The sequence below is a fragment of the Vidua macroura genome, chromosome 14, assembly GCF_024509145.1.
Source record: "Vidua macroura isolate BioBank_ID:100142 chromosome 14, ASM2450914v1, whole genome shotgun sequence".
Lineage (NCBI taxonomy): Eukaryota > Metazoa > Chordata > Aves > Passeriformes > Viduidae > Vidua > Vidua macroura.
Genome location: NC_071584.1, coordinates 1,234,754 through 1,258,165, shown reverse-complemented (window position 1 = coordinate 1,258,165; position 23,412 = coordinate 1,234,754). Strand labels below are relative to the sequence as shown.

General features: G+C 55.9%; 1 protein-coding gene across 1 annotated transcript; it reads right to left on the bottom strand.

Annotated features, from left to right (window-relative positions):
* Window positions 1-29: 29 nt before the first annotated feature.
* Window positions 30-18,588, bottom strand: MPP1 (MAGUK p55 scaffold protein 1). Its single transcript, XM_053989985.1, has 12 exons — window positions 18,382-18,588; window positions 11,901-12,044; window positions 11,481-11,559; window positions 10,406-10,491; window positions 9,217-9,285; window positions 6,180-6,376; window positions 5,861-5,967; window positions 4,907-4,987; window positions 4,239-4,319; window positions 3,673-3,875; window positions 3,256-3,330; window positions 30-1,268 (listed from the first exon to the last, which is right to left on the bottom strand). The coding sequence occupies exons 1-12, from the start codon at window positions 18,487-18,489 to the stop codon at window positions 1,092-1,094; spliced, it is 1,407 nt and encodes a 468-aa protein (XP_053845960.1). The 5' UTR covers window positions 18,490-18,588; the 3' UTR covers window positions 30-1,091.
* Between the last annotated feature and the right edge of the window lie 4,824 nt (window positions 18,589-23,412).

Genomic DNA, 23,412 nt, shown 5'->3' with positions numbered 1-23,412 from the left:
AGCCTGAGAGGTAAAACACCAGCCATGGCAATGTTTCAGCACACATTTATTGCTGCTCATTGTTTCCCTGCAGTAGATCAGAACGAAGGTCCCTATTGCACATAGATTTTTATTTTTGGCATCCTTAAAAAAAAAATTGCACAAGACTTTTTAACCACCTTCCCCTTTCCCCCCTATAGCTGACTGAACACACAAATAAGATTTCTCACCTACATGGTGGATGTGGTGATACTTCCCAGACATGGTGGTGTGGGGCTTGTGAGTCAGCACAAACCCTGGGGTGAGCATGGCTTTCATGTTTGCATACAGTGTGAGACACCCTGGACTGGAAAACATGCCTGGATGATCTTTGTAGACACTTTTCTACTGCATGCAACAGATAGTTGTGGCTGGATGTAATTTACCCATTGAAGAGTCCCCTCTGGGGTTTGGTCTGTGGGACTGGCTCAGCTGCTGCCCAGTTTCTCTGGCCAGGCAGTAACAATCCAAGCTGCACGGTGAGAATCCCAATACAGTGAGTTTTTACACCTATGGCTGCACAGGGTCAGTGAGAAAACTCTCACCTGGGAACATGGGGTGGTGAGGCCTGCCTGGGGGTGCTCCATGCCACATTCATCACCTTCCCCATTTGTGAGGGGAAAGCCTTGGATGGAGGAGAAGCCTCCTAAGACCTGGGCTTCCTTGAAGGACTGCAGGAAGGGTTTTGAGTTGTGTGCATTCCTGCCAGGTGAGAAGTCATCTGCCTGGAAAAGTCCCGGTTCTGCCGCTTCCCTTGGGACTGCAGGGAAGATCAGCTGGGTGCTACAGCAGGACTGTGCTTTCCCTTGCCCGGGGAGGGCAGGGCACTGTGCTCTGAGCTAACCTGGGCTCTGCTGTGCCACAGGAGCTGGCTCACGCCCAGGCAGCCTGTGTCCTGTGTTTGTCCCCCAGGAGAGGAGCTGTGGGCACCCCGTGAGTGTGTGAACCGAGATGGTGTCCGTGAGCAGCGGGAGGGGAGTTGTGCTGGGCTGTGTGGGGCAGGGGACGCTGAGGAGGTGTTTCCCAGTGGCTGCAGGATGGCTGATGGGAAGCAGCTGGGCACGGGTGCCCTCTCAGTAGACCCAGGAGACGGGCACCCACTGTGGGGAGCTGCAGGCCTGCTCAAAGGCTTCCTGCAGCAGCTGGAGGCTCTCTTCCACGCCGTTGTTGACCAGGGACAGGTCGAAGTAGTGCGCGTAGCGGCTCCGGATGCTCTCCGAGTCCTTGCGGAGCTGCTGCAGAGCCTCCGACTGCAAGGGATAGCACAGTGCTCAGGGGAGGAACTGCAAAGCACACCCCAACCAGGAAACACCCTCCCAACACCAAAACAGCTCCAGCGGTGGGGAAGTATCAGAGCACGGAGAATCCTTAGAGCTTGTCTGATGGGCCAGGAGCTGTTGTGTGATCTCTCTCTGGGCTTGTGGCTGGGGCTTTTGCTGGACTTTGTGTGGTGCTGGGAGCATCAGGTTACCTGCTAGAGTGAGGCCGGGGCCTGCTGCCTCTCTATTTACCTCTGAAGTGCTCTGTGGCAGCTCCCAGGGCAAAGGTTCACAAGCAGCAGGCTGCTCAGTGCTCTGGTGGGCATTGTCACCAGCTCCAGGCCTCAGGCTGGGTTGGAGGTGGGATCCCTGCAGGATGCTCCCTTCCCACTAGCTGACCAGACCAGCACCAGCTGGCAGAGCTTTACCAGCCTCTCCACTGGTTTTCACTGGGGTTTTAGTAACAGCAAAGCTGCCTGTTCCCTCCTGCCCAGCTTGTAGGGACATCCCAGGGGTGCACCCCTGGGCAGCTCTGCCCCTGGCACTGAGGTCCAGAGCATTTCTACATATTTCCCTCATGCAGCTTGAAAAACAGACAGCTTCTGTGCCTGGGGAGGAGGGACAGCTTGGGGGGCAGTGCTCACTGAGCTCTGCTCTACGCAGATATTAATAGACCTAAACGGGTATTATTAGATTATATTAATTAGCATATCTATTATATAATTATATCTATTATTAATAGATGAAATAGACCTGAAAATATATCAATGCACCCAAATCAGACCAGTCTCTCTGTCCCTCCCTTCTTTCTTGTTAGACCACCTGGGTATATATCACAATACTGATACTTTTAGTGGTCAGCACTAAAAATGTATTACAGATGGCACAGTAATATTTGTAATACCACACCCTCCCTCGGGGCACAGCAAGCTTCTGTCTTTAAGGTGTTCAGTTCAACACTGACAAATTTTAAATATAATTACTACCTTAGAGGCAAAAAAAAAAAAAAAAAAAGATACTGCTTAGCTACCTTCATTTTGAAAGAGTTACTGAAAATATTCATCTATTCTTATAAAATTAATTTTTCCTATATTGTGGATGAAGCCAGCAGCTGTCTGGGGTGGAGAGGGGAGGCAGGGCAAGCAGCAGCTTTTGCTCATGTGAGCTCTGCAGGGTCACATTAACTCTGCCGCATCCCTCTCCTCAGAGGGAGCCGAGCTGCAGGGATATATTTAGTGCCTGGCAGCAGGGCTGGCCCTGCCCACTGCAGCACGATGTGATTCCTCTCTGGATGGGTGACAGAGTGGCCCTTTCTGTTCTGAGATCTGTCCCCTTTTCCCCTTCCCATGCTGCTGCATCAGGCAGTTAATGTTCCTCTAAATACCTGCACAACACTTGCTCTGAAGGCTGCATAAATATCGTTTCTGCAAACTCTCTGTAGCTTAAGCTTTACAAACACAATAGGTTGGAAGAGGTGGCCTTGTGGCCATTGAATCCAGGAGGAGCACAGCTCTGAGTTTTCTTGTTGGCCTCTCTTCCATCTCCCTGCCAGGCTGGGGTGTAGGGCAGGGTAAGCAGCATCCCTGCAGCCAGGGGGCTTCCTGGAAAGTGATAGCCTGAGGCTTGGCAGTGAGTGAGTTAACTGCACTATCAGTGCTGCTTTCATCCTCACGTTAAGGGGATCAGCATCCTAATGAGGCAAAGAATGAAAGGAGCCTTGTTTGTGTGTCTATTTGCATAGCTGATGGCAGGGTAAATGCTCCTGCCCCACTGCCGGGCTGCGCTCCCCCCGCGGTGATTGTGCCGGGGGATGAGGGCCGCAGGAATTGGCACTCCAGGTCCGGGCTGAGCTCTGGGCCACCAAAAGCCAAGGAGACAGGGATACACTGACGGGGAGCCCTGGGTTGCTGCAGCAGGTGCTGCCATGGACCAAGAAGCCCATCCAGAGGGGGACAGGAGGGGACAGCCTGGCACTCACCTCCTCTGCCTTGTCTGTGGGGGCAATGAACACTATGAATGGGGAGAGCTCGGCCGTGCGGACGATCTTGAGGGTCTGTGGAAAGAGGGGTGCAGTTACCAGAGTGTGGCCCTCCCCCAGGCTGGGACATTGATGCAGTGGGGGCTTTGGGGACATGAGCTCACTGGGTGGACTCCTGGAAAAGGGTCCCTGCAACCCACTCCCACAGCAGCCTGGCCGTGGCCTTGGTGTCACAGCCAGGTGTGTGCTGTGACAGGGAACACCCTCACTGTACCCATGTCTTGGGAATGGAAATGCCACCCCAGGGCTTGCTGGCTTTTTCCTTTGGGAAGAGAAGGCAGGGACAGTCACAGCCAGGACCCAGGTAACACAATCTGTGGCAGCCCCCGTCCACCCACCCCTTCCCCTGCTCCCTACCTGGGGTTCAATGTCCAAAATAGCGACTTTGTCCTGCTGGTGGATCTTGTGCACTGTTTCAAACTTGGTGCCAAACATGTTTCCCTGGTAGCTTCCAAACTCCAGGAACTCATTGGCTGAGATGTCCCGGGTCATCTCTTCGGTGGAGACAAAGTAATAGTCCTTCCCATCCACCTCATTCTTCTTCTGGGGGCGTGTGGTGTCTGGGGAGGGAGAGAGAGGGTGACTGCTGGCCCCCCAGGAGGAGAGTGGAACAGAGTGGAGCAGGCATCAAGACTAAGCTGTACTAATCCCCTGCTAACTGCTTCCTGCTTTGGACCAGCAGGGACCTGGCCAGCTGGGGACAGGCACTGGATGAAAAGAGTGAAGATGAAAAGGGGGGGGGGGGGGCAGCAGCCCTGCAGCCTCTGTGGGTTAAGGTGGGTCCACGTGGGACTACAGGCACGTGGGGACCTGACTTCAGGGGCTTGGTGGTGCTGGAGAACATCTCCCCACCTCTCCCACCTGCTGTCAGAAGGTCCTGGATCAAAGAGGTGAGAGGAAACGCATCCTGTGCTGGTACTTACAGGGGGGTGGGTACATGAACTTGTCTGGGTTGTTGCTGAGCAGAGCATTCTTGATATGGCTACGGCCCACGCCACTGGCCCCTGCAGAGAGAGAGAGATGGACACTGGAGCTGGGCTCAGAGCAGCCTGGTATGAGATGCTGGGTCTGACAAAAAGTGCAGAGCTTGGCCTGGGCCCTGCCCAAGATGTGCTTTCTGGGCTGGTCTGTGGCATCTTCCAGCCCTGGTGAGGTTCTTTGTGCCCTGGGGATGCTCATCTCCAGCCCCAGCTGGAGACAGGACTGCTGCCTGCAGAGCAACCAGCCTGGCTGGACTGGATGGGCTGCCCATGCCCGTGGAACCCAGCACCAAGTGCTCACTCCCCACAGTGTGGGAGTGCTTGCTTTGATGCAACTGCAGAGCTGCTTTTAGTAGAGATTTTCCATGTAGATACTCAGAAGTTGCAAATGCCTGAAGTAACTCTTCCCCAGCATTGCAGGAGATGCCAGACTATGCATGCTGCATGGAGGGGGCTCAGCCTATGGGATGACTGCTGCAGGCTGAAGAAATGCTCCCCAGACCTTACTAGGTCTCGAAGGCCAAGCTGCCCCAGCCCCTGAGCAGTCCTGGTTCCCCCTGGCTCCCAGCACACAGCCCCTGTGCTGCAGAGGATGCCTGGACAGGACCTACCAATGAGCACCAGAGTCTTCCTCTTGAAGGCAGGCAGCCTCACCACCTCCTCATAGGAAACGACATCCAGCTGGTCAAAAACTGGGGTGGAGGAGAAACAAGACGTGGAAGGGTCAAAACTGGCTTGGCCACACCAGCATGACCCATGTACGTGTGCCAGAGCAAAGCCAGGTCAGAGGACAGCAGCGGTCAGGACTGGGCTGGGAGCTCATCCACGTCTGGCTGCTTGGGGAAAAGAGCAGCACCAACAGCAAGCAGCATGTGAGGGGCAGAGTGGCTGCTGGGGAGCTGCCAAAGAAGCCAGGGCTGCTTTTGCTCAGTACTTCTGCTCAGGACAGTAGGACCTGGCAACTGGGGTGGAGGCAGCAAGATGCTGCAGGGAGCTTTATATATCTGGATGATTTACAGCCTTGTTTGTTGCTGGTTGGAGCTGCAGGCCGGGCCAGGAGCCAGCAGTCCCCGGGCACCCACCTTTGCCAGCTCTTGGCTCAGTTTAGCACGGGGTGCTGCATGGGTGGCAGAGGGGCAGTTCCCTGCCCCAGCAGGGACAGGCCTTGGCAGCTGTGGGAGCAGTTCAGGCTGGTCCCTGACTGCTGAGCAGCAGCACTGCCATTGCCTCCCCTGTGTTCAGCAGCCTGTGGGGTTTGAGGTTGGGGAGCCTGAGCTCACAGGGCCAGGAGTGCAAGGGATTGTCACCAGGGGAGAGCACGGGAGCTCAGTGCTGAGCTGGCCCTGGCCTCATGCTCTACATGGGGACACAGCTGTGGCCACATGAGGAACATGAGGACTGCAGAAGAGTCAAAAAAAGCTGACAGCCGTGGGGTATCCTGAGATTCCACTGCTGACACAGCCGGGCTGTTTGGTTGACTCCCATGGAGGACAGACCCAGCCCTGCCCAGAGGCAGGGGCATGGCCAGGGCTGGGGATTGAGCCCACTGCCCTGCTCACACTTACTTGAGCTGTGCTTGGCCAGGTATTTATCTTTGCACTTCTTCTTCTTCCCGAAGGGGCTGCAGCTCGGGGATTCGCTCTGGCTGGGCTGGGTGACGCTCGCCACACGCCTGCCAAGAGAGGAGGACGCCCCCATGGCCCAGCTGTCACCTCAAGCCCAGGGACAGGCAAAGGCTCACCCCGCAGCACGTGAAGGAGACATTTTCCTCCTTGTCCCAGAAGTGGCACTGGTGTTACCCAGCACGAACTCCTGATAGCACATGGTCACTGCTCCCGCCTCCACTCCCAGATCCAGCCCTTCTGGGCAAATCCAGGGACCTACCACTCCTGCAGCTCTGGAGAAGGGATGAGTCCTGCTGACTCAGTGCAGGAGCCCTCCACCCGGCCCTGCCACCAGTTGCTGTCGTCCTTGTTTATGATCTGAATCACATCACCAATCTGAAACTTCAGTCCTGCTTCCTTGCAGGGGATCAGGTTGTCTTTCTTGGGGTCGTAGTCAAACTGTGCCCTCATGAACATCTGCAAAAGAGAGAGGAGACCAGAGTCAGCATGGCCATGCAGAGTGGCTGAGCTTGGCCCCCACACTGCATTCCCAAGCAGTGACTGCAGAGAAGGCTCCAGGCACAAAGCCCCTGCTTCTTTCCAGGCCCCACAAGGCTGTGTGGGGAAAAATGAAATGCACAAAGCTTAGGGGGAAGGTCTTGGCTATGGAATTGTAGTGAGATGTGGTGGTGAGTGGATGAGGGCATCTTGGCCTTACTGGGAGCTGGTAACAGGGCTGCTGCCTCTAGGCACACACACCCCCACAGGTGGTGTTCAAACCCTGCCATGGAGCCCTGCAGTGCCCTGGGTGCTGCTGAGTTGGGCCAGCCACAGAGGAGTCCCACCAACACGGTGCACAACTGGGCTCTGCAGTGGGGCGAGCACAGAGGTGATGCTGCAACAGGGACCCCAGGGAAGGCCAAGGCTCAATCTCAGCTGCTCTGTGCTGCCTTTCCCCCCACAGCTGGGCAATCTCTGCATGGCACAAGGCCTTTGGGGAGCCAAGGCTGCAGTGCTACATCCATCCCTGCCTTGGTCTGTCCTGGTCCCTTTTACATCTTCCAAAATTCATCACAGCTGCAACTGGAAACGGGCTGCTGCTATTGCTTCCCAGGCCACTGTGTCCCCTCCTGAGGCTGGGGAAGCCCTGGGGACCAAGAAGGTGTGAGAAAGTTTGTTTTCCTCTTCCCTTCTGCTTGCTCAGCTCCTTGGGAGGGAGTCTATAGCACCTCCTCCCAGCAGGACCCTGTCAGGACTAGAGTGTAGGCAAAGCCAGGCAGAGGGTAGAGGATTAGAAGTGAAAAGCAGAGTTTAGGGAATGCTGAGCATGAGCCTAGCAAGTTAGTCACCCTAGAAACACAGCATGTAGCAAGGAGGAAAAGAGTTTCACATGGGGTGATGCCTGTCCTTCCTCAGATGTGATAGGCAGGGCCTGGAAACTCATCCTCCCTCGGGGTAGGGTAGACCATGCTGTCCTTGTTCCACATTAAAACCATTTCCTTCAGCTGTGCTGCTGCAGGCACAGAGCCATCAGGACACAAACATGGTTCCCTTTCACTGCCAGAAAAGACCATATGGATCAAGTTGTGACATGAGAGCACTCACAAAAAAAAATTCAATTAGGAAAAACAATAATAGTGGAATCTCCTTTCAGGATGAGGACTGCTGCTTGCTTTGAAAGCACTCTCTGGCACCAGGAAGCTGATCATCCACACAAGCACAAGGCATTCACAGCAGGCACTGCCCAGAGCTCTCTGCTCCTGCAGCACTGGTGTCCCAAGCCAGGACATCTTGACAAGACCCCCCAACACACACACCAGTTAGGAGCTGGCATCAGACAGCTCCACACATCACCCCCAGCTGCACGGGGCTCTTTGCCTGCCTGCTGCCAGCCCCTCTCTGGGGCCAGACACTCAACTGCTGAGCAGGCTCCAGCATGAGAAGTCCTGAACTTTTAAAGTCAAAGGGTTGCAGGGAATATACTGGAGGGGTCCTCAAGAGCCTTGAATGCTCTGTGCTTCCTCTCATTAAGACATTCTCAAGGAGACATTCTCCAAGAGACACTCTGCATCATGAGCCAGGGCAGGGGAAAATCATGCCAGGATCTCCACCGCCCTGCCTGCCAGGCACTGAAATAAAGGTGATCATGGGGATCCAGGAGTGGAAACAGTCCACTCTTGGTGGTGGTACTGCAACAAACACAGGCACAAGCAGCTGTGGCTCTGAGCAGCAGACAGCACCACTGCCCTGGGCTCAGCAGGAAGGAGTACAACTGTTGCTGGGAAGGAGTTTGTCCCTGTGTCTTTCCCAGCCTCAGGTGAACCAGCATTCTTTTCTTCTGGGGTAGATTTTCTCCTGGCATGGAGTTGGCCAACTGGAGCTGGCTGGGTCAGTTCAGGGAGGGCAGACTGACACAGGGAAGGACAGACAAGGCCAGTGTTTAATAAACACACATGCAAAGCTGGTTGAGCAGGACTGGGGACAGCATAAACTGAGGAAGAAACAGAGCCACCAACACCTGCCACCACATTCAGAACTTCAGCTTCTGTGGGTAAAGAACGATGTGTGCTCCCTCAGCCCATCCCAGTACCATCCAGCCCCACCCTGTGCCTCTGAACTCCTCTCCCTCCCCTGCCTGTCCATGGCAGGGGGCTGCGCTGGGGTTGGCTCCTGCACAAGGACAAGACAGCAACCCAGCTACCATGCCCTGAAGTCGTGGCAGAGAACACAGCCCTCCCCACTGCTCTATTTCAGCCACAGCAGGACTCCAAAGGCAAAGCCATGCAGGTGACACAGTATGGCCCCCCTCCCCTGGCAGTGACAGCAGGTGCAAGGAACTGCCTTCCTTCCCCCCACTGCTTCCTTCCTCCCACGCTGTGCACGGCGGCATCCGGACTGACGTCACCCCTTCTGGGGCTGCTGCGCCCGGCCCTGGGGACAGCGGGGACCAGGGCCAGGGGCTGCCCCTGTCTCACACGGTAGTGGCTCTGAAAGAGACCCTCACGCCTCCCTGGTGTGCACCTGCCACTGCTTTCCCATCCCCAAACACCACCGGTGGCTCAACCATCCCAGACCGTGTTCCTGCACACGCTTTGGGTGAATGCATCCACACAGGCCCAACATATGGCTGTTTGCAGGGATGTAAGCACAGGACAGGTCCTTCCAGCAGCTCAGACAAGGCAGCCACCCCTTTGCCCTGACACCCCTGGCTGAGCACAGCTCTCTTCCCAGCACTGGTCCTGCATGATTTGCTCTGGTCCCACCCTGCCCCACAGCCATGTCCCAGCACTGCCCGCGGGTCCAGAGGCTGCACTTACCTGGAGAGCAGGGAGGCGGCTTTGCTGGTTGGGAATGACTTTTAATGAGACCATCCCCTTGGTTTCTTTCTAGTGAACAAAGGGGAGAAAGAAGAGTTGGAGGAGGTGGTGTCTGGAGGCAGCTCAACAGCAGCAACCTGTGCAGGGAGGTGCTGAGTACCAGGACCTGCAAAGGCAGGGCTCTGGGGCACCCCACCGTGCTGTGGTGCTGGGGGACACCACAGCCTGGTCAGAAATAGCTGTGCTTGGCCATACTTGTCCCATTCCCATGGGGGGACACCAGCACCCCCACAAGGGTCTGGGTGTGGGTACTGCTAAGCACCACCAGAATGAACACGGAGAGCTGCATCATCTCTGCTCTGGCTGCTCCAGTGAGGAGCCTGAGAGGAGAGGCTGACTGTTCCAGGTCCCCTCTGTGTTGGCCCCTTGCTCTGGCCCTCCTGGTGACATTAGAGCACAGCACTCTCTTGCCTGCCACAGGCCAGTGCACTGTTGCCTCACACGTATCACAACACCCACATGGTCCTGAGGGACAACCACATGTGGAGGCTTGGAGGGGCCTCCTGGGCCAACCACTCTTCTCAGAAAGCAAAAACAAAGACAAGCTCCTCTTTGGTCCTGTTGTCTGCAGCAGGGACATCCTGTGGCACTTTGGCAAGGCCAAGCCTCCTGCCTTAGGCTGCTGGTGGGGGTTCTCAGCAGCAGCACCACCTCCCTCCAACAAAGTGTCATTTGCTGGGCAGAGATCAGGATCATCAATGTATGAACCCAAGGCAGCTCTGAGGCCCTGTCCAAAGCTGTCTCTGGCAAGGGCCTGACAGAATCATCACGACCTCAGCAGCAGACAAATGGCACCAACGTGACATGCATGTGTGGCTCAGGTCTGCAAGAGCAGCCCGCCCTGGGCTGGAGCTGCACAGCAGCCTTGGCAAACAGAGGTGGTTTCCAAGCCCCACACAGGATCAGCACCTGTCAGGGACCCAGTCAACAGCCCTCACTGCTGCTCCAGGAGGCCAGAAACAAGCAGCAAGCACAGGGGGCTGCATGCAGGATGGTTTCTGCCACACCACACTGCTGCATGGAGGCAGCTGTGTGCTGGCTCCGGTGTGTGGGAGGGGGTGAAGGCTCACAGCATGCAGGCCAAAGGGGTCCTTCCCAGGGAACAGCCCTGACACACACAGATACCTACCAGCATCTTCTGCAGCTGGTCAACTGAGTGGTTGCTCGCACTCTGCCCATTGATTTCTATGATTTCATCACCCACGTGAAGGGAGCCTGCCAGCAATGTGAGAAACATGAAAATGCAGAGAAGGGACAAGAGCTGCTCACCAAACCCAATTTACACAGCTCCATCAGCCTCCAGGGCCAGGACACTGCACTCTTTGCCTTGCAGTGCTTCTAGAACCACACATGCCATCTAAGCACGTGGCAGGAAAGCACAAGGGGAATGAATTCTTCCCCCTCCACCCAACACACACACCTAGCCAGTCCGAAGGCTGCTTTCCACTGTGTGCAAAGTGCTCTGGACTGGTCAAAGCACCTGCATCAGCGTTTCAAACGCAACCCCAAGTACCTCACCTGAAGCCAATCACAACCTCCTCACACGGCCCTTAACACAAGCATTCCTGACTTTGTGTTTTCAGTTCACATACCCAGGCAGATTACAGCCTCAGATATATTACTAAAATCAGGCTCCAGTAATGTTATTGGAATGGCTCCTGTCTTATTTTGGCAGTGGTAAGCACAGACTTCCCACTTGGATCCGAGGCTGGAAAAGCAGCCTCTTCTAAGCAGAGAACATCTCGTATCCACGCCTCCTTGGCAATACCCAGAACCAGAAAACAGCACCTATTTATTTCTTTTGGCACCTTCTTTTGATCTGCAGAGCCAATCGACAGGATGCCTGTCCCACCTGTGCACTTTAGGAATGGAAGAGCTTCCCCCACGGCCTCTGGGGTATGATCCATCTCTTCTTACAGTGACCCCATCACGAGACAGAGACAGATGATCTCCAGTTCCTTTTTGGGAGAGCCCTTCCCCCAACCCTTTTTTTATCCCTAAAGTCTCCAGTGTTTTAACATGACAACCATGCAGAGAGACCAGTGAGTCCCAAGTTCCTGACACATCCCTAGGGGAGGAACAGGCACAGATGTCCATGTCACAGGGGAAAGCCAGCAGTGCTGAGGACCTGCATTACTGCTGCGTGGGAAGAAACCACCTGCAGATGTGCACCCCATGCACCGCTTCTCCAAAGGCCTTGTTACCTTGTCTGTGAATCATGCCCCCATGGAAGATCCTGGCCACCATGCAGCTCTGCTTGTCATTTTGCTTCAGCGTGATTCCCTGGAAGACAGGAAAATCCATGACTGCTCACTGCAGGGGAGAGCTCTCCTGCCTTCACAAAGTCCTCTCCAGGCCTATGCCCACTGCGGGCTGTGCAGTGGCTGGGGGGAAGACCCCTGCTAGGCCAACTCAGGCTGCTGCAGCTCCTCTTGGCACAAGCATCACCACCCTTTGTGGGGCTCGCTTCAGGTCCCCGGGCAGAAGGCAGAGTCCAGCACCTTCTTCCCACGGCCGAGCTCTCCAGTGACCTGTTTCCCTCAAGGCCAGCCTGCTGGCACAGCTCAAGCTGCCCCTCCACCCCCCCGGGTGCCACTGAGCTTGGGGGCCTTGCCAGCTCTCACCATGGGCTCCTCGGTGACCTTCTCGAACTGGACAAGGCGGATCTTGCGCACCTCGCGGCCGCCGCTGTGCGAGGGGCTGCCCAGGGTCGCTGAGCCGTTGGTATAAATGTCCTCAGTCAGGGCGTTTGGGGACTGAGTCATGGCCTGTCGGGGCAAAACAGACACCACGGTTTAGGGGCTCCGCCTGGGAATGCTGGATCCCTGCTCTGGGGCTCAGCTACTCAAACGTGTTAAGGTGCCTGCGGCGCAGGTGGAGCATGGGGGAGGAGAAGACACTAAGGGCAAGAAAAGAAAAGGAGAAGAAGAACTTCAGCCTTGGAGATGTGGATGTGGGTTTAATCTGTAGTTTTCCAGCTTGGGAAACACAGGAGGTAGGAAAAATTTGGAGAAGCTACAGGTAGAAGAAGCCAAAAGAGTTCACAGCTGCTCTTCTGAAGCAAAGAGTCACAAACACTCCTTGTGTGTCACAGCAGCACTTGGCTCACAGGTAGCTTGTTGCAGAGCATAAAGCCCTGGACTTCTTCACCAAGTGAACAGAACAGTTTGGGACTCACCCTTGAGAACTGGAGCCAGGCTTTGCTCTGGCTCAGTTTGCAAGTTCAACCTTTCCTGACCTACATCAGTGGGCAAATGACACGGTGCAGTGCCAACATCCAGGCACTGAAGGCAGTGCTCCCAAGCCAGCCAGAAACATCCCATTCCCCTTCCCAGCTCCAGGTCCTTTCATGATGGTTTGCACTGGGAAGCAAAGCACGGGCTCTCAGTCCTGAGGAAACCTCTGTTCTTGGTTTCCAGCATGTGCTGGCACCGGGGCTGACAGAGAGTGCTTTGGGTCCCATACAAAGGCTTCCTGCTTGGTGAGCTTCTCCCTCACAGCCCAAGAAAGTCCTGCTAAATCCCTCAGACACACTGGGCAATGTCTCTACACAGCTCACAAATGTGCCTGTTTGTCCCCAGCTGCAGTGGACTTTCCTCAAGCCTCTTCCAAATCAGTGCTGGCCCAGCAAAATCCAGACCAGCTTCGATCTGCAGCCTCTGCCTGTCCTGTTAGCACAAATTCCCACACCAGCCCATGATGCAAAACAAACCCTCCTGGCTGTCCCACTCCACACCAGACTCGTGGCTTTGCTGCCCAGTTTGCAGCCTGTACCCTCCCTCCCAGCAGTGCCTGAGCTGAGAGCCACAGCCAGCAAAGCCACAGGGATACCCAGCAAGGTCCTCAGCAGCTTCAGTCCTGCATCAGTGACGTGGCCATGCCCAGACAGGCAGAGCCAACACCTCTCCCCACCACAGCCCAACTTGTCAGCTGAGCACCAGGGCCAGAAGCTCCATGCCAGGAGCTGGGAAAGAGCAGCCTGACCTCCCTGCCCCAGCTCGCTCTCACCCACCCCAGCCTCCTGGCCTGGAGCAGAGAAGCTGCAGCCCCACACTGCCAGGTGGGGAGGCAGATCTGGTCAGCCCAGGGGAAGGCTCGTGAAGAGCACCTGCTACTGGGCTGTAGCCGTGGCACTAAACCACAATAACATGAGCTTTGGTAGGGATGTTCTGGAATGCTGCTGGCTGAGGCAGTCATCCAGCTCTGTGCAATGGCAGAAAGCAGGGAGGGAGCCAAAGGAAGGGGCAGCAGAGTCAGGACTAACAAGAATAGCAGGAAAGGTGCTTGCAGAGAGGGACAGAGCAGGCACGGTCACTGTCACAGCCCCCAGAAAGGGCACTGTGGGGCTAGGCCAGGGAGAGAAGGGCTCAGGGAGCTGTGTGGCCATGATACAGTGATTTATTTTTAAGCCAACTACTTCCAGAAGTGCCAACCAACCTCCTCCTCGAAAGGCGACCACGTGGGTTCCAGCTGCCAACGGCTTAAACATGGAGAAGAAGGCTGAATCCCAGCCCAGAACAGCACCCAGGCCACGGACTTGCAGGGTGGAAGGAAGAACAACTTGTATCCATCCCTCCCAGCCTGGCTTGCCAGCCCAACAGGGCATGATGCTACCACACCATTTGCAGTGCAGAGGAACAGATCCAGCAGTGTGCGTGCCTAGAGCTGTCCCACAGCTCTCTGTCAGCTGCCAAACCCCTCTGCCAAACCAGCAGATGCAAGGAGGAACAGGAGGACAAGGACCTTCTCCAGCCCAACCTGAGGCCAAAGTGCCCGTGAGGTGGCTGGAGTCAGCACAGATCATACTTATCTTGGTCATGCCTTGGGAAAGTGTTAGAGCATGCAGTCCCTGGTTTCAAACCTCTAGGCTCAGCACAGCCTGATGACCCAGGACACAGCAGAGTCTGCTCCAGGGACTGGGAGTTCCCATCCTCACCATCCCCATCAGCTGAGCCTCCTGGCCCTGACCTTTGCTTTTTGCTGAGAGCTGGAGAAAACACCCAGCCCTCAATGCTGACACAGCACCAGTGTCACCCTAGTGACTCCTGGAGAACAAGGTCTGTCACCAGAGACTGGCTGCTGTGCCTGCAGATGGCCTCTGCTCACTTGATGGCAACTCTGAATGCAGAAGGGTCCTCCAAAACCAGAGCCATACTGGGATGGTGTGGGCTTTTTTGCTGGTGGCACCAGGCATCCAGTGGATGGGATGAGAAAATGCCTGGTTCACGAGGACAGCCAGGACCCTCGGGGTGGCAGATTCAGCCCTGATGTTGGCACCCAGAAACAGGAGACGTGCGTGGCTCTCGTGCTGGCACACGAGCTGGCTGGCCGGATTGCCTTGCGCTCTCCTGGCAGCTGCCACGCTCACGGCTGGCTCGGCCCAGCGGTGCCTGTGACCTCAAGAGCCTTTTGAGTCACGCCGGAGACTGGCCAGACTGCTCCTGTGCACTGCTCCACAGGAAACGTCTGTAAGTGCTGCTGGGAGCCAGCTCGTGGCCATCAGCCACTGCCAGCTGTGCACAGCCCCGGGCTCTGTCACCGCCAGGGCCCGTGCTGGGGCAGACATGGGGCAAGGAGGCTGAGCCGTGCAACAGCAGTGCTGGACGGCCCAGTAGCCAGCAGCCCTGTGGGCCTTGCAGCTGGCTGACAGGGGTACAAATCCTCCTGCATAAATCCTGCTCCACTGGCAATGCACACAAGAGCCACCAGCTCCATGGGTCAGAGGTGCCCCACAACCCCCTGTCTGCATTTTCCTCAAGTGCCCAGATTTCTGCCCCATATCCCGGGGCAGAGGGAAGTGCACCCAGTTCCTTGGGCAGTGTTTACCAACAGGGAAAGTGGCGAGGATTCCAGGACTTGGCATCCCGTCCCCCACTGTATGCCAGGGCTGCTGCTGCTCCACCAGGCTGCAAGCCATGGGCAAATCAAACATTAACTGGGCAGCTTGTTTGCAGGAGGCTGAAGCAGCACTTGAGGAAAGCAGCACTATAGTGCAAAGGGCACATTCAGAGATTTGGTCCCTGGGCTCTCCTTGCTGCTCTAAGAAAGAGACTTCAGTATCAGGTAGCTTTGGAAAAACAGGGCTGCCTAGCGAGTACACGGAGAAAAGTACTGCTGGTTTTGCCAAGGCAGCCCCCAAAGTACAGCAGCTTGGATGCAAGAAGGAACCCTGGAGCCAGGTTGCTCTGGGATTGCCCTCTTGGCTGGCAGGAAGATACGCTCTTCCCACACTGTGAGGAACAAAATCCCAGCTCCCTCCATGAACCATGACCCCCTCACATTATAATCGCCATGGGTGCATGCAGGGAGGTTGGGGCACTGCTTGGTGCAGAGATGTCCTCACCCAGCAATATCTCCTCCCACCCTCCAGTGCTTCCAGCCTTGCCTCCCTCCCCATCCAGGATCTGTCCATTTTGGTCTCGTACAGCTTAAAAAATACAGCTATGTGTAAAAAAAGCAAAGTAGCAAAAAATTGAGCTTGGGAGCTGCTTTAAGGCTGCCCAGCAGGCTGGGGAGCTACAGCCACATAGATATTTAGAAGTAATTCATTCTGCCAGGGGCTACTGACTTCTCAAGTCTGCCTGCACAGCCACAAGAACAATCTCACCTAAAATCCCTTCTAGCAATATGACTGAAGTTTAAAAACAAGAATCAAACCAACGAGCATTTAAACCAAAAAGGATTACATTGCTGACATCAGGAAAAGGCCCAGCAACACCAACAGGTCTCTGTGGGAAAGGGGAGAAGAGGAATAGGGAGGATACAAAATGGTGGCAGGCAGAAGGTGCTGCCAGCTCTGTGTGCCCTCACACTGACTCCAGATCAGAGAGTGCTGCAATGGAGATGGGCCAGATTTTCAAGGGAGCACATTCACTTTTGCTGAGGCACCACCTTCCCACCAGAAAAGGCTGATGCAGCCTTCCAGATGTGTTTGTGAAGCTGGTAACCTCCAAGGCACAGCCAGTGAAACCACAACACTGACAAAAGGAGGATCTGCCCTGCCACTCCATCCCAGCTTCCAGAACAAGCCCTTGAAAATGGCTTTTTCCCTGCAGCAGTGACACAGCTATACAGCAAAATACATTTGAGATTAAAAAGTTTCAACCAGCCCTCCCCACTTCATCAGTCAAAGCCAGAAGTTTAGCTCAGCTTTCAACTGAGTTTTACCTGGGGTTGATTCAGGATTTGGTCCCTGGGGACTGTGGCCTCACTCTGCTTCGGAGCTGCTGCCAGTTGGATGCTGAGAAATACCGCCCAGAGGCAAGTGCAGTGTCCCTCTGCACCCTCAAGATCAGCTCTCCCCAGAAGTACCCTCCTTTTCTCCACCAAACTCCCAAAGGTCACGTTCGCTGCCCATTTTACAGCTGGGGAACTGAGTCACAGATGATAAAGGGACAAGCCCAAGGTCATCCTGCCAACCAGGTGCACAGCTGGAAGTAAAGCCCACACCTTTTTGGTAAATCTGTACTTGTAAGTCAGGAGATATGGCAAAGATATGCAGGCACATGGTGAGGTTCAAGAGGAGAGGCCTGGGGTTGTTTTCTAGCAATAACATGGCTTCCACTTGCCATGATTTGCATGCCCTGCCACCACGTGAGGAACACAGGACAGCATTTCCCAGCACATGGCTCTGCCAGAGAAAATGCAGAAGAGAAACCTCCCAGTCACCCTGTTTGACTCAGACCAGGAGCAGCCAGGCAGAGTCAGCACCCTTCCCAAGAAGGGACACTGCTGTGGGGCGATGTCCTGGTGGCCCATGGAGGGGCCACAGCCACCATGGGCCAGCCCCATCTCTGCATGCCCATGACACAGAGATGGGTATCTGTGACTGGCAAGCTCAGGACACTGCTGAAGCCAGCCGTATAGAGCTCCCTTCAAAAGGCCTCATGCAGATCTCAGTTCACCACCTCTCCCTTTATCCCTACTGAAATAAATACACCACAGCACCAGGAAGCTGTAGGGCAGCTCCTACACTTTCCACGCTCTGCTGCTATTGGCAATTGATCCTTGCTCTGTTGCAGCCAGGCAGGCCCTCTGTCTGGATCTGCCAGGCAGAGGGATGGGAGAGCTCCTTTCAGCAGTTGCCTGGTTCAGACACTTTGCTTTAATTATTTTTTTCCTACTATTTTTCTCAAAGCACACTGTCAGGGTTAAATCATGAAAAACAGATGAGCCACTGGTGTGAGGCAGATCTGACAAGCCTCTTTTGCACATTTTAATGTCCAACACGATGGGCCAAGGACAGCACTTTCAGGGAAATTTCCTCCCTGCTCTCTCTCTCAGAGGCTCCCCACAGCTGCAAGGAAACCTTAGCCCAGGCACGTTATACCATGGCGTCAGCAAGGATGGTTTTTCAAAGCTGGAAATCTCTGCCGGGAGAAAGGCACCAGCTGTTTAACACCGGCAACCGCCGACCTTCTCCTGGCTGCACCCGAGCTACTCCGAACAACACTAAGTGGGGAAGGAGCCCACCCAGCAGAACGAAGAGGGCTGGTGCAGCCTGCTCTCCTTCTGCTGGAGGTGGGGTGCATGCGGCCATCGGCTCACTCCCTGTCCCGGAGCAGGCGTGAGAAGGGCTGCCTGCATTCTCCTTCCCTGGGGAAGAGACCCCCACCCTCGTCCAACCCCTGCCGCGGACCTGGAGGTTGCTCAGCAGCTGTATCAGCTCATGTGACCGGCAGTTCCAGTTCAGACCAGCTACAACTTTGCAGCAAAACAAGCACAATCTCTTCCGCGGCAGGATGCTGGAGCCTTGCTCCGCTGCACCCAGCTCCCTGTGCCCTGCCGGCTATGCTGGCTGACCATTCCCCGGAGGCACCCCGCGTCCCCAGCGAGCATCCCTGCTCCCGGGGCGCTGGGGACCAGCAACGCCAGGCGCGGGGCACGCACCCGGGTGAGCGGGAGGGTCTCTGCCTGTGGGAGCCTGCGTGTGCGGGAGGGAAGGGATGGAGCGGCACCCCCGGGGGACCCGTGCCGGGCGCAGAGTGCTGGGCTGAGGGCCCGGAGGAGAGCGTGGCACGCCGGGGCTCCCTGCCGGGGCTCGGCGGGGATGGGGCCGGGAGCGGGGCGCAGGCGCGGGGTTTGGGGGCGCAGCGGGCCGCTCACCTCGGGCTTGGGCCGGTTCTGCAGGAGGTGCTCCAGGTAGAGGTCGGAGAGCGCCGTCCTCATGCTGCTGCTGCCGCCGCCGGAGCTGCGTCCCGACTTGAGGGTCATCCCGGCGGCAGCTGCGGCCGGTCCCGCTGGCCCCGGCAGCGCTGAGCGGCCCGGCCCGGCTGCGGCAGCGCCGCGGGCTCCCCGCACGCTCCGCCCGAGTGCGGCGGGGGCCGGGCGGAGCCGGGCGGCGGGGGCGGGCCGAGGACGGGCCGAGGCTCGGCAGGGCCGCCCGGCGGCGGCGGGGCAGAGCGGCCGGTGCCGGGAGGGTGGCGCTGGGTGTCCCCGCCGCCGCTCGGCCTCGCCTCGCCTCACCGCGCGCGGGGGCTTTTCGCCCGTGGGAGCGTCCCCATCGCCTCAGGGCTGTGCCGGCCTCTCGCCCGTGCCCGCCCCTGGTCGTGCCCAAGCATTCAGGTCACAGAGTGCACCCAAGCTGCCCCAAGCGGACCCGCGAGGGTCATCGAGGCCAGCTCCGGGCCCTGCCCGGGACAGCCCAAGCGTGCCACCCTGTGCCCCAGAGCTTTGGCCAAAGGCTCCGTGAGCTCTGTCCGGCTGCTGCTGTGACCTCTGCCCTGGGAGCCTGTTCCAGTGCCCGACCACCCTCTGGGGGAAGAACCTGTCCCTAAAATGCAGCGAAACCTCCCGTGACACAACTTCAGCCGTTCCCTGGGGTCCTGTGAGGGGTCACCGCAGAGAAGGGATCAGTGTCTGCCCCTTCTCATGAGCAATGAGGTCTGTGCTCAGTCTCTTCTCCAGGCTGGACAGACCAAGTGACCTCAACTGTTCCTTACAAGGCTTCCTTTCAAGGCCCTTCACCATCTTCATTTCTCTCATTTGGACGCTCTGGGCAGGGCCCAGCAAGGACATGGGAGCACGTCTCCAAAGTGGCCTTGGTGCGTAGCTGGCTCTCACAAACCAATGGTCATTTGTGCCTTCTGCCAGTGTGCAGAGCTCCAGGGTACCTTTCTCTGCACTCTAGCAAGGTCAGCCCTCTTCTTGAGCTGTTCTGGGTCTTCCAACCTCCTTCAACTTGCATGGGTGGGATGGCAAATCCCTGCATTTGTGAGCCATGCATGGTGCAAAGGGCTTCTGTCAAACCATTTCTGCCCTCACTGTAGGTCTTACTGATGTGAGACTTATCAAGTGAAGTCTGAGCTTTATTTGAGCATGGAAAGTTAATTCTGCTGCATTATTCTTTAAGAAAACACTGAAAGGGTTTTTCACACCATCCCTGGGGTCCTGGAGGTTTAGATGTTGCCTTGTACCAGACTCCCACATTGTTGCTAGATGAGTTCTCTGGGCTGAGTTGGTCTAAAGTTAACATAAGAAATAAAGGAGAAGAAGGATGCAAACTTCTAGAGAAAGGAAACAGGAAAACGGGGGGCGGGGGAGGAACAGGGTGGAGGGAGGCAGAGAAAGAAGGAAAATCCATCTTGTTCTGACAGCAAGTTTCTCCTGCCTCGTGGGAACAAATCTGTTGCTGACTGGGCTATAAGAAAGCCCAGAATGCTGTGAGATGCACGGAAAAGGAGGTGTGGGAGCTGCAGGCACTGATGTGACTGGCTCCAGCAAACTGCTGTAACACTACCAGGAGCACAGAGTCCCAAAGCACAGCCTGGACTGGGAGTGCTCTTCCCAACAGTCCCATTCCTATGGCAGCTGTTGCACACTTTCGTGGGATCACCTGCCCGGAGTCCTGCATCATCCAGACGTAGCTCCCCTTCTTGCCCTATCCTCAGCCTCACGCTGCTCATCTGGGGCTCTGGGCTTTGTTGAAGGAATTACCCCACCTGCCAGGATTTATGCCACCATCAACAGGGCTTGGGCCTGCTTGAAGAAGATAAATTACCAATCCACTAAGTAAATGGGTTGTTTATTTATTGCACATGTAGAACAGCTTGAGCCAGGTACCTACAAAAAGGAACCCAAATCAAAGGAATCCTTGGGTAATTATATCCTTACAATATAAGTTCCCACCCCTCACATGACAGTTCTGACCACTAGTAATATGAGGATCTGGGGTGTTCCTGTTCTTTACTGGGTCCCCTCACTGTCTCTAGGTGGGTTGTTCCTTCTCTTATCTCTAAGACTGCTGTGTCAGCTGACATAATGACGGTAGCAGCCTTCCCTGCTTCCTTATCTTCCAGCTCAAACCAGCTCTGGGGCCCCCTCTTACTTAACTTGGTAAAAGTTCAGCCTATCTGGGTGGAAATTCACAACTTGTGGTGTAAGGCTTCATCAAATTTAGGTCCTGATGCTAAGCAAGTTCTGTGTACTAAGCACATAACAGGGTTGCAGTGTTAGTAGGAGATTAAGGGAGTCAATACCAGGAGCAGAAGAAAGGCAACGAAGAGCTAAGTGGGCCGTGTTTTGTACATGCACCTGGTGGAACCTGTGGCCCAGACTTTGTCTGCAGGGTTCCCTGGACAGCCTGATTAGGATGAGAAAATAATGAACTAGAAAAGTCAAAGGGTGCCTGGCTGGCTTCAGCCCCAGCAGATGTGCCCACCAGGCTGGAGAATGCTGCTGGGAGCCTCATCTTCCCATCCCTGCCCAGATGACCAAGAAGGGTCTGCAGAGCATTCCTTACCTAGCAGCTGAAACAGCTGGCAAGGAGGAGGGGGAGGTTGGTGGGGCATGGTTTTGAGATGTGCTGGAGGTAGGAGCCCTTGGTGCAGGGCTTCTCCTGCACTCATGGGCTAGAAACAGGCTGGTAGAAACGTGGAGTAGGAGGCAAGAGATACAGAGAGCAGAGACGAGCCCTGAAGTTAATCATGGAATGTGTAGTAGGAGGGGGAAATGTGACAAGAGACACCTGACAGACAGAAAAACGATATCTAAGTCTGTTCATTCCCTCTTGGTTGCATGTGGGAAAACTGAGATGGAGGACGTAGCGGCAGCTTGGCCATAGCTCCTTGGCTGAGCTTGGATTTAAGCTGTGATTGCCCACATTCTGCTTTGCTCCCTATTGGCCGTGGTCCCTGCTCGGGTGCTCTCTTCAGCCTGATGCTGCCTGTTTCTGTTATGTGCTGGCAAATTTTCAGAGAACGGTGCCCACCTGCACAGCTGCAATAGCTGCAAACATTCCCCACATCTGACTCCGCTGGGGGAGCACACTGAGAGCTCTCCACCTAGCATGAGGAAAGGGAGATTCAGAACCTCCCTGGCCCATGGCTTATCTGGCTGGGGCTCAGCATTGAAACCACACACACTTTGGCTTGCCAATTAAGCCCAAGCCCTTGCTTGGGCTTAATAGAGACAGCCAGGATGTGTTTTTTCTTCCTGGAGACACCAGAAACTCTGTGAGGACCAGATCAGCCAGCCCAGGCAACCCTGGCAGCTGAGCCATGAAAGTCAAAAGATCCCTGGGGTCCAGGAGGATTCAGCCAGGCAGCCCGTGCTGCAGCAGGGCTCTTTGCAGGCAGGGCATCTCCTGGCTGAAAGGCAGAGAGCTTCATGCTGGTCAAGCCCTTCCCCTGCACAGAAACGTCTGTGGCTGGGGGAGGATGTGATGCATTTCAGATCTGCGTCGTGCTGTGAGGAAACAGCGTCTGCTCTCTGTTCCTCACAAGATAAATGTCAAGACACACTTCCAGTAATGGATGCCAGAACTTGGCAGGCTCAGACACATCTGCCTGCCTGCCTGCCTTCCTGCCTGCCCACTACTGCTCTTGCTCAGCACAGTCCCTTCCCTGCTGCCTGGCTGGCTGGAGAACATCCTGGAGCTGCTCAGGGCTGGTGGATGAAGGCTGCTGGGATGCCTGCAGAGAATTCAGTTGTGCTTCCTCTTTGAAAATAACCCAGAGTGGGCTCTGGTGCACAGAGCTTTTGCTCTGAGCTAACCCTGTGTCATCAGAGAAATGTGCCACAACATGGCAGCCTCTTTCTGGAGGGAAGATGAGCTTGAGCATCCACTGGTAGAGACTCTGAAGGGTATTTATGCTGAAGCACAGGAGAGATGGAGTTGCCTTGGAGCTGAGGAAGGATGCCTTGAGAAGGGCCTGAGGTGGCAGGTTTTGTCCTCCCAGGCTGAGGGCTTCTCTGCCTCAGGCAGGGGTGTTCCCTTTGAGAAGCTCATGACTCCTGTCCCTCTCTTCAGGCCAGTGCTTGCCAGGCAGCCTCTCCTCACCTCTGTGCATGGTTATTGTCAGAATGCAATTGAGCCAAAGGGTGATTGCATCTCCTGCTTGGGCTGTAATGTAATCACTGCCAGGGCCACAGTAAAGGCTCCCTGCTGTATAGCAGTGTGGAACGTGGCAGACTTTCAAGCTGTTATCTGAAACACCAGTTTCTGGGCGTGGGTTCCCAGACAGATCACACCACTGGGGTGGTCTGCAGCACATGTCCCTGCTTCCTTCAGACACAGGCCATGGAGGGGAGATCTCTGTGCACCACACAGCCTGGTACAGCTGATGGAGGCAGGAACTGGGTGCCTCAGAGCAGCCATCCCTCACACAACCACCCTGCTCATGGCACAGCCCTGCTGTCCCCTGCACTGCTGGCAGAGCTGCTGCAGGCTGTGTCTTATACAGGTGTGAGCAGAGACTGTCTGACTGATGGGGTGCCCTGGAAGTTCACAAGGCAATCACTGGATGCTGCTGGACTGCTGCAGCCATCCTGCCTATCCCACTGTGACAGCACCCAGCTGACTCCTGCCACTCTCCAAAGCCACCTCATAACCCTGTTTTCCCTGCTACACCAGCTGCCAGGGGCTTTGTGGGGCCACCCAGCTCCCCCATCACCCATGGAGGACCCACTGCCCTGGGGGTGGCATGGCACAGGCTCTGGCAAGCTGCTGAAGGAGAAGTGCTGCCCAACAAGGATGACCCCAGGCCTTCCCCACAGCCCTCCAGGTGCTCCCCACCTTCGTGAGGTGGCCGTTGTTCTGGAAGGTCCCCACCCCACGAGAGGAATGAGGCAGGAGCCAGTGTCACCCTGCTCATCATCATTCCTGGGAGGGGAGACATCTGCCACTGGGTGGGGCAG